The following is a 16,322-nucleotide window of genomic DNA, read 5'->3' as shown; positions in this document are numbered from 1 at the left end:
ACACTGCACACACTGATCTTTTACACTGATCATTGTTATCCCATAGGAGACTATAACACTGCACAAACTGATCTCTTATACTGATCATTGTTATCCCATAGAGGACTATAACACTGCACACACTGATCTTTTCCATTGATCATTGTTATCCCATAGGAGACTATAACACTGCACACACTGATCTCTTATACTGATCATTGTTATCCCATAGGGACCTATAACACTACACACACTGATCTTTTACAGTGATCATTGTTATCCCATAGGAGACTATAACACTGCACACACTGATCTCTTATACTGATCATTGTTATCCCATAGGAGACTGTAACACTGCACACACTGGTCTTTTACATTGATCAGTGGTTTCTCATAAGAAACCACTGATCGATGATTCTGAAGCTTGACTGCTCATGCCTGGATCTCAGGCACTGAGCAGTCATTCGGCGATCGGACAGCGAGGAGGCAGGTAGGGATCCTCCAGCTGTCCTGTAAGCTGTTCGGGATGCCGCGATTTCGCCGCGACAATCCTGAACAGCTCCCTGAGCTAACCGGCATGGTTTAACTTTCATTTTAGACGCGGCGTTCAACTTTGAACGCCGCGTCTAAAGGGTTAATAGTGTGTAGCACTGCATTCAATGCCGTGCGCTATTAGCCACGGGTCCCGGCCATTGTCAGAGGCCGGGCCGGACCCGCTATGACACAGGGCCACGCCGTTGCCCCCCGTTATAGAACGGGAGTGGACTCAGGACATACAGGTACACCCTGGGTCCTTAACAAGTTGAAGGGGTTATCCAGGAAAAACTTTTTTATATATATATCAACTAGCTCCAGAAAGTTAAACAGATTTGTAAATGACTTCTATTAAAAAATCTTAATCCTTCCAGTACTTATCAGCTGCTGAAGTTGAGTTGTTATTTTCTGTCTAAGTGCTCTCTGATGACATCTGTCTCGGGAACTGTCCAGAGTAGAAGAAAATCCCCATAGCAAACCTCTTCTACTCTGTGCAGTTCTCGAGACAGACAGAGGTGTCAGCAGAGAGCACTGTTGCCAGACAGAAAAGAACAACTCAACTTCAGCAGCTGCTAATTATTGGAAGGATTAGGATTTTTAATAGAAGTAATTTACAAATCTGTTTAACTTTCTGGAGCCAGTTGATATATATAAAGTTTTTTCCTGGAACACCCCTTTAAGTCTCTTCCACTTTCCTATCTGAGGGATGATGATTTTTAAGGAGACCTTGAGAGGTGGAGATAAAAGGGCACGGAGGGGGTGGGGGGGGGGGAAGACACGCAGGAAATTGCGCAACTCAGGGACAGTCAGGACGAGCCGTTCATTTCTGCAAGGAGGAGTCTGACCAAGTGATTTACTGTATTGTTATAAACTACTCCACCACTAGGGGGGCTGCTGCTCACACACAATGGCCTCCATTATACCCAGGAGCAGGTGGTCCCTATATACCGTGGTCTTGTACTGCCCCCTTTTCCTTTGGGTTGGGGTGACGCTATTAGTAAATGATGTTTCCCAGCATGCTTTGCAGATCAGCAGCATCATCAGACACACAGTGAAACGCGTCGTCTTTATTGATGGTTGAGAATTACAATGACTTGCCGATGGCGTCCTCTACAGGGGGATACAACGTGACGCAGTGGGCGGTGATGAGAACATTGGGCGCCCCCCCCCATCTATATAACACCCAAAACTGAGATGAGTTTTTGGGGCAGATTTCCTTGCCGATTGAGGTGATGGGTGGGGGGGGAGGGGGTCATCCCTATGGCGGATCAGCCAGAGATGAAGGACTCTGTCTTGGTGACAGCTTTTAGGGGAGGTTGACACCAGCCGCCATCTTTGTGTGGTCCTGTCTGGGCACCAACAGTCGGTGTTGGAGTGTTGACACCAGCCGCCATCTTTGTGTGGTCCTTTCTGGGTACCAACAGTCGGTGTTGGAGAAAAGGATACTCTGGGGCACTAGGAAGCAATAAGGTCCATATCATGGCCGCTCAGATGTCTCCATCACCCTGGGAGAACTTGGTGGCGCCATACAGTGACCGGTTAATGTTCTAGTCGTCCTATGTCACTTATCAGGTGCAGCCATTGTCCCCATTGATGGACATCATGGAAATGTTCACAGTTAAAACCCAACATATCCCCCTTCCCCTCCCACCCCCCACTGATCCTAAACTACTACAGGTCACGAGACCCCCGAATCGATCCCCGGCAGACGTCTCCTTCAGTGTTAGTGCATCAAAGTCTCCGGCAGAGAAGGTAAATCCATATACAAAGTCTATAAGGCCACAGGGGGCGGAGCCTTCTCCTTCAAGTCTTGGATTAGAGGGATGGTGGAGGCCACCACGGTCCATGGAGAGGTTGGGGGGGAGGGGGAGGGGGTGGTATGTACAAAAAGCTTTCTACAAGGCACAATCTACTATACACCAATCATCCATATGGTCCAGGTTATTTAGGCGCAGACTCCTCGCCATCATCTCCCTCGGCGCCACGCTCTACGAGTGCCAAGGCCAAGGAGTCGGTCCAGATAGAGAGGTCAGAGGCGACCTGTAAAGGGTGAAGAAAATCAATGATAACCGAGCAGGAAGTCACATGGACGCTCACATAGAGTGGTTGTGCATATATATAGGCACCACAATATTACAATGTATTGATAATAATCAGCTGGGATAGTCCATAGTCCGGCTCTGGTCGTCCATATCGTTGCATATGCAGATGAGCTGTGCAGGCAGAACTATTACACATTACGTTGTGTAGGAACTACAACTCCCAGCATGGCTGTCCGGACATGCTGGGAGTTACAGTTTTGCAACATCTGGAGTTTGGACATCACTGGTCTAAAGGATAACGGGGGGGATTTATCGAAACCTGTTCAGAGGAAAAGTTGACCAGTTGCCCATAGCAACCAATCAGATCGCTGCGTTCATTTTTCAAAAGGCCTCTGGTTACGCTGCGAAAAAATACGACCACGTGAAGACCTGGCCGCCGATGGAAGTAATATTTATGCTTTCACACCCAACACAAGACTCTGTACCAATGTTTCCCAACCAGGGTGCCTCCAGCTGTTTCAAAACTACAATTCCCAGCATGCCCGGACAGCCGTTGGCTGTCCGGGCATGCTGGGAGTTGTAGTTTTGCAACAGCTGGAGGCACTCTGGTTGGGAAACACTGCTCTGTACTATGGGGAAGAGGAAACGTTGTTGAGTTGCCCATAGCAACCAATCAGATCGCTGCTTTCATTTTTTTTCAGAGGCCTTTTCAAAAATGAAAGTAGCGATCTGATTGGTTGCTATGGGCAACTCAGCAACTTTTCCTCTGGACCTTATCAAAACCTGTGAGGAGGAAAAGTGGGTGAGTTGCCCCTAGCAACCAATCAGCCTCTGCAAAATGAAAGTAGGGATCTGATTGGTCGCTATGGGCAACTGGTCAACTTTTCCTCGGCAGAGGTCTTGATAAATCTCCCCCAATGTCTATTAATGCCTCGAAACGAATTGTCCATTAGACATCATTTCTATTAATGACTTGATAAAGGGGCTTTATGACTCGAAACGCGTTGTCAATAAGACATTGGGGGAGATTTATCAAAACCTGTCCAGAGGGAAAGTTGCTGAGTTGCCCATAGCAACCAATCAGATCGCTGCTTTCATTTCTGAAAAGGCCTCTGAGAAATGAAAGCAGCGATCTGATTGGTTGCTACGGGCAACTCAGCAACGTGTCCTCTGAACATGTTTTGATAAATTTCCCCTATTATGTCTATGAGTGACTTGATAAAGGGGCTTTATGATATTGAAACGCGTTGTCAATAAGACATTAGGTCTATGAGTGACTTGATAAAGGGGCTTAATGATATTGAAACGCGTTGTCAATAAGACATGTCTATGAGTGACTTGATAAGAGGGCTTCATGATATTGAAACGCGTTGTCCATTAGACATGTCTGAGTGACTTGATAAGAGGGCTTCATGATATTGAAACGCGTTGTCCATCAGACATTATGTCTATGAGTGACTTGATAAAGGGGCTTCATGATATTGAAATGCGTTGTCCATTAGACATGTCTATGAGTGACTTGATAAGAGGGCTTCATGATATTGAAACGCGTTGTCCATCAGACATTATGTCTATGAGTGACTTGATAAAGGGGCTTCATGATATTGAAACGCGTTGTCCATTAGACATTATGTCTATGAGTGACTTGATAAAGGGGCTTCATGATATTGAAACGCGTCGTCAATAAGACATTATATCTATGAGTGACTTGATGAAGGGGCTTTATGATATTGAAACGCGTCGTGGATAAGACATTATGTCTATGAGTGACTGGATAAGAGGGCTTCATGATATTGAAACGCGTTGTCCATCAGACATTATGTCTATGAGTGACTTGATAAAGGGTCTTCATGATATTTAAACGCGTTGTCAATAAGACATTATGTCTATGAGTGACTTGATAAAGGGGCTTCATGATATTGAAACGCGTTGTCAATAAGACATTATGTCTATGAGTGACTTGATAAAGGGGCTTCATGATATTGAAACGCGTTGTCAATAAGACATTATGTCTATGAGTGACTTGATAAGAGGGCTTCATGATATTGAAACGCGTTGTCCATTAGACATGTCTATGAGTGATTTGATAAAGGGGCTTCATGATATTGAAACGCGTTGTCAATAAGACATTATGTCTATGAGTGACTTGAAAAGAGGGCTTCATGATATTGAAACGCGTTGTCCATTAGACATTCCTACAATAAGGAATCTGTTGAGTGGAGTTTGGCGCTGGATTGGCGCTGACTGCCGGTCCCGGATCTATCTGTACGGCTCATCTGGACTTTAACTTCTCTGCAGCTGAAATACAGAAAGATCAGGTGACGGGATCCAGAAAACAAGGAGAAGTCGATTACCTGGAAGATGCAGGGATCCCGACCTCATACGTTTCCGAGGAGCTGTAAGAAAAAAATACAAAGTGACCAAAATGTCGACTTTATCCAACATTATAGTGTGTGGATCCAGAAGAAGGACAACACCTCATCCTACAGGACCACCCCCCGGATCAGACACCCAACCCCAAAACGTATATACTGATCTGTAACCACATAAGTGTAAATGAGCACAGCGCCCCCTCCCCTCCCACCTTCACCACCGGAGGAGCAACGCGTTTCTTCTCTAGATGATCCCAGCTGTCAATCACTGCGCAGCTTCTCATCTCCAGCGGAGAACGTAATAATTTACTGCACACGAGACCCGTAATACCCATCATCCCTATAATAGACGCCCAGAGCCCAGGGAGGATACACAGATTTAAAGGGACGGAAACCTTAAAGTGATCTAGCGGTATTACAGTATATCAAAGTATAGGGAGGGGGTATTACAGTATATTATGGTATAGGGAGGGGGGTATTACAGTATATCAAAGTATAGGGAGGGGGTATTACAGTATATCATAGTATAGGGAGGGCGGTATTACAGTATATCATAGTATAGGGAGGGGGGTATTACAGTATATCATAGTATAGGGAGGGCGGCATTACAGTATATCATAGTATAGGGAGGGCGGTATTACAGTATATCATAGTATAGGGAGGGGGGTATTACAGTATATCATAGTATAGGGAGGGGGTATTACAGTATATCATAGTATAGGGAGGGCGGTATTACAGTATATCATAGTATAGGGAGGGGGGTATTACAGTATATCATAGTATAGGGAGGGGGTATTACAGTATATCATAGTATAGGGAGGGCGGTATTACAGTATATCATAGTATAGGGAGGGGGGTATTACAGTATATCATAGTATAGGGAGGGCGGTATTACAGTATATCATAGTATAGGGAGGGGGGTATTACAGTATATCATAGTATAGGGAGGGCGGTATTACAGTATATCATAGTATAGGGAGGGGGGTATTACAGTATATCATAGTATAGGGAGGGCGGTATTACAGTATATCATAGTATAGGGAGGGGGGTATTACAGTATATCATAGTATGGGGAGGGGGTATTACAGTATATCATAGTATAGGGAGGGCGGTATTACAGTATATCATAGTATAGGGAGGGGGGTATTACAGTATATCATAGTATAGGGAGGGGGGTATTACAGTATATCATAGTATAGGGAGGGCGGTATTACAGTATATCATAGTATAGGGAGGGGGGTATTACAGTATATCATAGTATAGGGAGGGCGGTATTACAGTATATCATAGTATAGGGAGGGGGGTATTACAGTATATTATGGTATAGGGAGGGGGGTATTACAGTATATCATAGTATAGGGAGGGGGTATTACAGTATATCATAGTATAGGGAGGGGGTATTACAGTATATCATAGTATAGGGAGGGCGGTATTACAGTATATCATAGTATAGGGAGGGGGGTATTACAGTATATCATAGTATAGGGAGGGCGGTATTACAGTATATCATAGTATAGGGAGGGGGGTATTACAGTATATTATGGTATAGGGAGGGGGGTATTACAGTATATCATAGTATAGGGAGGGGGGTATTACAGTATATCATAGTATAGGGAGGGCGGTATTACAGTATATCATAGTATAGGGGGGGGGGTATTACAGTATATTATGGTATAGGGAGGGGGTATTACAGTATATCATAGTATAGGGAGGGGGTATTACAGAATATTATGGTATAGGGAGGGCGGTATTACAGTATATCATAGTATAGGGAGGGGGGTATTACAGTATATCATAGTATAGGGAGGGGGGTATTACAGTATATCAAAGTATAGGGAGGGGGTATTACAGTATATCATAGTATAGGGAGGGGGTATTACAGTATAATATGGTATAGGGAGGGGGGTATTACAGTATATTATGGTATAGGGAGGGGGGTATTACAGTATATTATGGTATAGGGAGGGGGGTATTACAGTATATTATGGTATAGGGAGGGGGGTATTACAGTATATCATAGTATAGGGAGGGGGGTATTACAGTATATCATAGTATAGGGGGGGTATTACAGTATATTATGGTATAGGGAGGGGGTATTACAGTATATTATGGTATAGGGAGGGGGGTATTACAGTATATTATGGTATAGGGAGGCGGTATTACAGTATATTATGGTATAGGGAGGGGGGTATTACAGTATATTATGGTATAGGGAGGGGGGTATTACAGTATATTATGGTATAGGGAGGGGGGTATTACAGTATATCAAAGTATAGGGAGGGAGTATTACAGTATATTATAGTATAGGGAGGGGTATTACAGTATATTATAGTATAGGGAGGGAGTATTACAGTATATTATAGTATAGGGAGGGGGGTATTACAGTATATTATAGTATAGGGAGGGGTATTACAGTATATCATAGTATAGGGAGGGGGGTATTACAGTATATTATGGTATAGGGAGGGGGGTATTACAGTATATTATAGTATAGGGAGGGAGTATTACAGTATATCATAGTATAGGGAGGGGGTATTACAGTATATTATAGTATAGGGAGGGGTATTACAGTATATCATAGTATAGGGAGGGGGGTATTACAGTATATTATGGTATAGGGAGGGGGGTATTACAGTATATCATAGTATAGGGAGGGGGTATTACAGTATATCATAGTATAGGGAGGGGGGTATTACAGTATATTATGGTATAGGGAGGGGGTATTACAGTATATTATGGTATAGGGAGGGGGCAGCTGTATTACAGTATATTATTGTATAGAGAGGGGGGTATTACAGTATATCATAGTATAGGGAGGGCGGTATTACAGTATATCATAGTATAGGGAGGGGGGTATTACAGTATATCATAGTATAGGGAGGGGGGTATTACAGTATATTATGGTATAGGGAGGGGGGTATTAAGGTATATCATAGTATAGGGAGGGCGGTATTACAGTATATCATAGTATAGGGAGGGGGGTATTACAGTAGATCATAGTATAGGGAGGGGGGTATTACAGTAGATCATAGTATAGGGAGGGGGGTATTACAGTAGATCATAGTATAGGGAGGGGGGTATTACAGTATATTATGGTATAGGGAGGGGGTAGCTGTATTACAGAATATCTCGGTATAGGGTGGGCGGTATTACAGAACATTATGGTATAGGGAGGGCGGTATTACAGTATATCATAGTATAGGGAGGGGGTATTACAATATATCATAGTATAGGGAGGGGGGTATTACAGTATATTATGGTATAGGGAGGGGGGTATTACAGTATATCATAGTATAGGGAGGGGGGTATTACAATATATCATAGTATAGGGAGGGGGGTATTACAGTATAACAAAGTATAGGGGGGGGTATTACAGTATATTATGGTATAGGGAGGGGGGTATTACAGTATATTATGGTATAGGGAGGGGGGTATTACAATATATCATAGTATAGGGAGGGGGGTATTACAGTATATTATGGTATAGGGAGGGGTATTACAGTATATTATGGTATAGGGAGGGCGGTATTACAGTATATCATAGTATAGGGAGGGCGGTATTACAGTATATTATGGTATAGGGAGGGCGGTATTACAGTATATCATAGTATAGGGAGGGGGTATTACAGTATATTATGGTATAGGGAGGGGGTATTACAGTATATTATGGTATAGGGAGGGGGGTATTACAGTATATTATGGTATAGGGAGGCGGTATTACAGTATATCATAGTATAGGGAGGGGGGTATTACAGTATATTATGGTATAGGGAGGGGGGTATTACAGTATATTATGGTATAGGGAGGCGGTATTACAGTATATCATAGTATAGGGAGGGGGGTATTACAGTATATTATGGTATAGGGAGGGGGGTATTACAGTATATTATGGTATAGGGAGGGGGGTATTACAATATATCATAGTATAGGGAGGGGGGTATTACAATATATCATAGTATAGGGAGGGGGGCATTACAATATATCATAGTATAGGGAGGGGGGTATTGCAGTATATTATGGTATAGGGAGGGCGGTATTACAATATATCATAGTATAGGGAGGGGGGTATTACAATATATCATAGTATAGGGAGGGGGGTATTACAGTATATTATGGTATAGGGAGGGGTATTACAGTATATTATGGTATAGGGAGGGCGGTATTACAGTATATTATGGTATAGGGAGGGCGGTATTACAGTATATTATGGTATAGGGAGGGCGGTATTACAGTATATTATGGTATAGGGAGGGGGGTATTACAGTATATTATGGTATAGGGAGGGCGGTATTACAGTATATTATGGTATAGGGAGGGGGGTATTACAGTATATTATGGTATAGGGAGGCGGTATTACAGTATATTATGGTATAGGGAGGCGGTATTACAGTATATCATAGTATAGGGAGGGGGGTATTACAGTATATTATGGTATAGGGAGGGGGGTATTACAGTATATTATGGTATAGGGAGGGCGGTATTACAGTATATTATGGTATAGGGAGGGGGGTATTACAGTATATTATGGTATAGGGAGGCGGTATTACGGAATATTATGGTATCAGCAGGGCCGGCCCTGTATATTAGCCCCGCACCATATTTCGCCTGCACCTCCCCGATCCCTCTGGCGTCACTCACCGTGAGCGGGTCTGTGGTGAAAGCCGTCATACTCCTCCTTATATCCGTCTCACTTCCTCGTATTGGAATAAGCGGAAGGTTCCCAAAGGTGGCGTCCAGCTGTGCGCTCCGCGTCCTCGTCGATGTGGTCTGCTCCGGCCACAGGCTGCCATACTGCGGGCACAACGACAGGTCGCCATGACTACCACCAAAATACCACCGGCATGTGATGACTATGTCACCCTCAGACTGTCACACATACAGGGACTGTCACACATACAGGGACTGTCACACATACAGGGACTGTCACACATACAGAGACTGTCACACATACAGGGACTGTCACACATACATGGACTGTCATACATACAGGGACTGTCATACATACAGAGACTGTCACACATGGACTGTCACACATACAGGGACTGTCACACATACAGAGACTGTCACACATGGACTGTCACACATACAGGGACTGTCACACAGGGACTGTCACACATACATGGACTGTCACACATACATGGACTGTCCCACATGAACTGTCACACATACATCGACTGTCACACATAAAGGGACTGTCACACATACATGGACTGTCCCACATGAACTGTCACACATACACGGACTGTCACACATACACGGACTGTCACACATGGACTGTCACACATACAGAGACTGTCACACATACAGGGACTGTCACACATACATGGACTGTCACACATACAGGGACTGTCACACATACAGGGACTAAAAACTACAGAACGACCCAGAAAGGAGGGGGGCTATGAGGCCAAAACAATACAATTAACCAAACCCCAAGGCCGTGGCCTGGGGTGCAAAACACCTCAAATTTTTCCCCTAAAACATAACTTTTAATGGTGTATATCTAAAAGGTAACGATTCCAGAAAGTGATAGTTAAAAAATGCAGATGTCACATGGGAGGGTAATAGTTATTGGAGCAGCATGGCTTCCAGTATACAGGGCTCTGCAGAAGCCCAAACTTCCCGGTTGTGACACTAGTTAAAACACAAGATTGCCGCCTCTACATGTTTCGCCGTCACACGGCGTTCTCAAGAGGCAATATATTGCCTCTTGAGAACGCCGTGTGACGGCGAAACATGTAGAGGCGGCAATCTTGTGTTTTAACTAGTGTCACAACCGGGAAGTTTGGGCTTCTGCAGAGCCCTGTATACTGGAAGCCATGCTGCTCCAATAACTATTACCCTCCCATGTGACATCTGCATTTTTTAACTATCACTTTCTGGAATCGTTACCTTTTAGATATACACCATTAAAAGTTATGTTTTAGGGGAAAAATTTGAGGTGTTTTGCACCCCAGGCCACGGCCTTGGGGTTTGGTTAATTACATACAGGGACTGTCACACATGGACTGTCACACATACAGGGACTGTCACACATACAGGGACTGTCACACATACACGGACTGTCACACATACAGGGACTGTCACACATACAGGGACTGTCACAGGGACATTATCCCCACATACTGTGACATACCGGTTGTTACCTCTATTCCATCACAGGGACGTTCATTACATATTGATGAGGCGGCTGCCATTACTGCCCCCAGAGATTATAGAACAAACCCCAGGGGGGTACAGGGTAACTGGAACCAAAACAACAACTTTAGGGGAAGCCCCCAAAGGGTTAACCTAAACTAGAACCCCCAAAAACAAGATAATAAAATGTAACTATTAATTAAGCATTTAAAATCAGAAAACAAATCTGGTGATTGACATGAATTGAACTTTAACCCCTTGTATGTCTCACACGATTATAATCACATGGTCCGGCCGCCAGTCCTGATGACGCTGGCAGCGACACGCGGTCAGGACGCTGGTTTAGTGTTATGTTTTAGAGAGCAGGGACTTCTGTCAGCACTTCATTCCCATCTATTAATGTCCTCAGACCCTGTGTTGTTAATCGTGTGGGACATACATCTATAAGGGCCCTACATCTATAGGCGGCCCTACATCTATAGGCGGCCCTACATCTATAAGGGCCCTACATCTATAAGGGCCCTACATCCATAGGCAGCCCTACATCTATAGACGGTCCTACATCTATAGGCGGCCCTACATCTATAAGGGCCCTACATCTATAAGGGCCCTACATCTATAAGGGCCCTACATATATAGACGTCCTACATCTATAAGGGTCCTACATCCATAGGCGGTCCTACATCTATAAGGGCCCTACATCTATAGGCGGCCCTACATCTATAAAGGCCCTACATCTATAAGGGCCCTACATCTATAGGCAGCCCTACATCTATAGACGGTCCTACATCTATAGGCGGCCCTACATCTATAGGCGTCCCTACATCTATAGGCGACCCTACATCTATAAGGGCCCTACATATATAGACGTCCTACATCTATAAGGGTCCTACATCCATAGGCGGTCCTACATCTATAAGGGCCCTACATCTATAGGCGGCCCTACATCTATAAAGGCCCTACATCTATAAGGGCCCTACATCTACAGGCGGCCCTACATCTAGAGGCGGCCCTACATCTATAAGGGCCCTACATCCATAGGCGGCCCTACATCTATAAGGGCCCTACATCTATAGGCGGCCCTACATCCATAGGCGGCCCAAATCTATAAGGGCCCTACATCCATAGGCGGCCCTACATCTATAAGGGCCCTACATCCATAGGCGGCCCTACATCTATAAGGGCCCTACATCTATAGGCGGCCCTACATCTATAGGCGGCCCTACATCTATAGGCGGCCCTACATCTATAGGCGGCCCTACATCTATAAGGACCCTACATCTACAGACGGCCCTACATCTATAAGGAACCTACATCTATAGGCGTCCCTACATCTATAAGGAACCTACATCTATAGGCGGCCCTACATCTATAGGCGTCCCTACATCTATAGGCGTCCCTACATCTATAGACGGCCCTACATCTATAAGGAACCTACATCTATAGGCGACCCTACATCTATAGGCGGCCCTACATCTATAGGCAGCCCTACATCTATAAGGGCCCTACATCTATACGGAACCTACATCTATAGGCGACCCTACATCTATAGGCGGCCCTACATCTATAGGCAGCCCTACATCTATAAGGGCCCTACATCTATAGACGACCCTACATCTATAGACGACCCTACATCTATAGGCGGTCCTACATCTATAGCGGCCCTACATCTATAGGCAGCCCTACATCTATAAGGGTCCTACATCTATAGGCGACCCTAAATCTATAAAGGCCCTACATCTATAGGCAGCCCTACATCTATAAGGGCCCTACATCTATAGGCGGCCCTACGCCTAGAGGCGGTCCTACATCTATAGGTGACCCTACATCTATAGGCGGCCCTACATCTATCGGCGGCCCTACATCTATAGGCGGCCCTACATCTATAGGCAGCCCTACATCTATAAGGGCCCTACATCTATAGGCAGCCCTACATCTATAAGGGCCCTACATCTATAGGCGGCCCTACATCTATAGGCAGCCCTACATATATAGGCGGCCCTACATCTATAGACGGCCCTACATCTATAGGCGGCCCCACATCTATAGGCGTCCCCACATCTATAGGCGTCCCCACATCTATAGGCGTCCCCACATCTACAGGCGGCCCTACATCTATAGGCGGCCCTACATCTATAAGGGCCCTACATCTATAGGCGGCCCTACATCTATAAGGGTCCTACATCTATAGGCGGTCCTACATCTATAAGGGCCCTACATCTATAGGCGGTCCTACATCTATAGGCAGCCCTACATCTATAAGGGCCCTACATCTATAGGCGGCCCTACATCTATAAGGGTCCTACATCTATAGGCGGTCCTAGTGGCCCTACATCTATAGGCGTCCCCACATCTACAGGCGGCCCTAAATCTATAGGCGGCCCTACATCTATAGGCAGCCCTACATCTATAAGGGTCCTACATCTATAGGCGGCCCTACATCTATAAGGGTCCTACATCTATAGGCGGCCCTACATCTATAAGGGTCCTACATCTATAGGCGGCCCTACATCTATAGGCGGCCCTACATCTATAGGCGGCCCTACATCTATAGGCGGCCCTACATCTATAGGCGGCCCTACATCTATAGGCAGCCCTACATCTATAAGGGCCCTACATCTATAGGCGGCCCTACATCTATAAGGGCCCTACATCTATAAGGGCCCTACATCTATAGGCGGCCCTACATCTATAGGCGGCCCTACATCTATAGGCGGCACACATACTGGGAGACACTGCTTGTATAGTAATACATACAAGGGGTTAAAGTTCAATTCAGTTCAATCACCGGATGTGTTTTCTGATTTTTAAATGCTTAATAAAAGTAATATTTTATTATCTTGTTTTTTTTTTTTTTTTTTTGGGGGGGGGGGGGGTTCTAGTTTAGGTTACCCCTTTGGGGACTTCCCCTAAAGTTGTTGTTGTTTTGGTTAACCCCAGAGATTGACCTCTGACCCTGAATATAATAAGAGACGAACCTGAGCAAACATGAAGGCTGCAAACCATTCTCTCATCTCTCCAACCGAGGTACAGCACAGATACCTGAGGAAGAGGAGGAGACCCCGTCACTGATAGATAGATAGATAGATAGATAGATAGATATGAGATAGATATGAGATAGATATGAGATAGATAGATAGATATGAGATATATAAATAGATATGAGATAGATAGATAGATAGATATGAGATAGATAGATAGATAGATAGATAAATATGAGATAGATATGAGATAGATTGATAGATAGATATGAGATAGATATGAGATAGATATGAGATAGATTGATAGATAGATAGATAAATATGAGATAGATATGAGATAGATATGAGATAGATTGATAGATAGATAGATATGAGATAGATAGATAGATAGATATGAGATAGATAGATAGATATGAGATAGATAGATAGATAGATATGAGAGAGATAGATAGATATGAGATAGATATGAGATAGATATGAGATAGATTGATAGATAGATAGATATGAGATAGATAGATAGATAGATAGATAGATAGATATGAGAGAGATAGATAGATATGAGATAGATATGAGATAGATATGAGATAGATATGAGATAGATTGATAGATAGATAGATAGATAGATATGAGATAGATATAAGATAGATATGAGATAGATATGAGATAGATTGATAGAAAGATAGATAGATAGATAGATAGATATAAGATAGATATGAGATAGATATAAGATAGATATGAGATAGATAGATATGAGATAGATAGGTATGAGATAGATAGATATAAGATAGATATGAGATAGATAGATATGAGATAGATAGATAGATATGAGATAGATATGAGATAGATAGATAGATACATAGATAGATATGAGATAGATAGACACCAGTATATTATATATTTTCTCACCATTGACTCTTCTCGTTCCTCTCGTTCTTACACGTTACTGTAAAGCCCCAACTGAAACACAGACACGGACACTTCAGCGACATCACAGCACTACATGCCTCCATGCTTTACACTGCAGCCCTGCTTATCCTGTGACAGTCAGTATATGGGCCGACCCCTCTGCTCTATAGTTGTGCCGCCTCATATACTGCCTGGCAGACCCCATTATAATGGCTTCTCTGTCCCATGTGAACAGCGCCTGAGGAGAGGTATACAGCGCTGTACCTCTCTAGGGAGATAGACATTACATCAGTGTTTCCCAACCAGGGTGCCTCCAGCTGTTGCAAAACTACAACTCCCAGCATGCCCGGACAGCCAACGGCTGTCCGGGCATGCTGGGAGTTGTAGTTTTGCAACAGCTGGAGGCACCCTGGTTGGGAACCACTGCGTTAGATTGTAAGCTCTGCGGTGCAGCACTGAATATACTGACCCTGAGTGATCGCTCTATATACTAGAAGAAAACTCTATATACTAGAAGAAAACTCTATATACTCGCTCTATATACTAGAAGAAAACTCTATATACTCGCTCTATATACTAGAAGAAAACTCTATATACTCGCTCTATATACTAGAAGAAAACTCTATATACTCGTTCTATATACTAGAAGAAAACTCTATATACTCGTTCTATATACTAGAAGAAAACTCTATATACTCGCTCTATATACTAGAAGAAAACTTTCCCCCAAAATAAAATGCGTCTTACAGAACTAGAGACATTGGACGGGTCTCAGCGACGTCTGGTTGCCATGGAAGCGCAGAATAAAATAATTTGGGGTAAAAAAAAAAAAAAAGTGAGAAGGTTTGTGTTTAGGATAAAACGTGGCGCGGCGGTGGCGGTTGCGGTGGTGACGCTCTGCATTAGTCGCTTTCACCATGGGGTTGGGGGTGAGGGGGGGGGGGGGTCGTTAAGCTCTTTAATGCCTCAGTAATGAGCAGCGTAGAATGCAAAGGGTTAACCCGTAAACGCTTGGCCTTGATGTGTCTTAGCAACTGGCAGTGTTTCCATGACACAGAGCGGTGCTGTGCCCACCCACACCCGCTGGCAGCAGCGCCGATCGCCCGTCCTTGTATACAGGGCTAACAAACGACTCTAGCAGGTAACAGAAGAGCGCACTGCGCCGGTGAGAGAGGCGTCTGCCGCGCCGGCACCATAAACATTCCTTATTCTCCTACTCTGTGTAAACCTGGATCCTGACTGAGGCCAAATCTACGCAAATCTCTTTATTTTCTGTTCTGAACGAAAAGGTCAAAAAAACTAAACAAATACCTTTACTGCCACCTAGTGGTGAAGGAGGGAATCACAGGGAACCAAGAAATCATCATAGA

The 16,322-nt window shown here is 44.2% G+C and overlaps 1 protein-coding gene across 2 annotated transcripts in view; it reads right to left on the bottom strand.

Moving 5' to 3' along the window:
* Positions 1-1,406: 1,406 nt before the first annotated feature.
* Positions 1,407-16,322, bottom strand: part of ARAP1 (ArfGAP with RhoGAP domain, ankyrin repeat and PH domain 1) — a gene marked incomplete at its 5' end in the record, with an annotated part of 31,967 nt that continues 17,051 nt past the window's right edge. The window contains 5 exon segments of one of the 2 annotated variants that reach the window (XM_056561063.1): positions 1,407-2,553; positions 4,910-4,951; positions 9,566-9,718; positions 14,044-14,107; positions 14,953-15,003. In XM_056561063.1, the coding sequence (XP_056417038.1) occupies positions 4,934-4,951; positions 9,566-9,718; positions 14,044-14,107; positions 14,953-15,003 (286 nt within the window). 2 annotated transcript variants of the gene reach the window in all.

This window comes from Hyla sarda, chromosome 2 (assembly GCF_029499605.1).
Source record: "Hyla sarda isolate aHylSar1 chromosome 2, aHylSar1.hap1, whole genome shotgun sequence".
NCBI classification, from domain to species: Eukaryota; Metazoa; Chordata; class Amphibia; order Anura; family Hylidae; genus Hyla; species Hyla sarda.
This window is presented reverse-complemented; position numbering and strand designations above follow the sequence as displayed.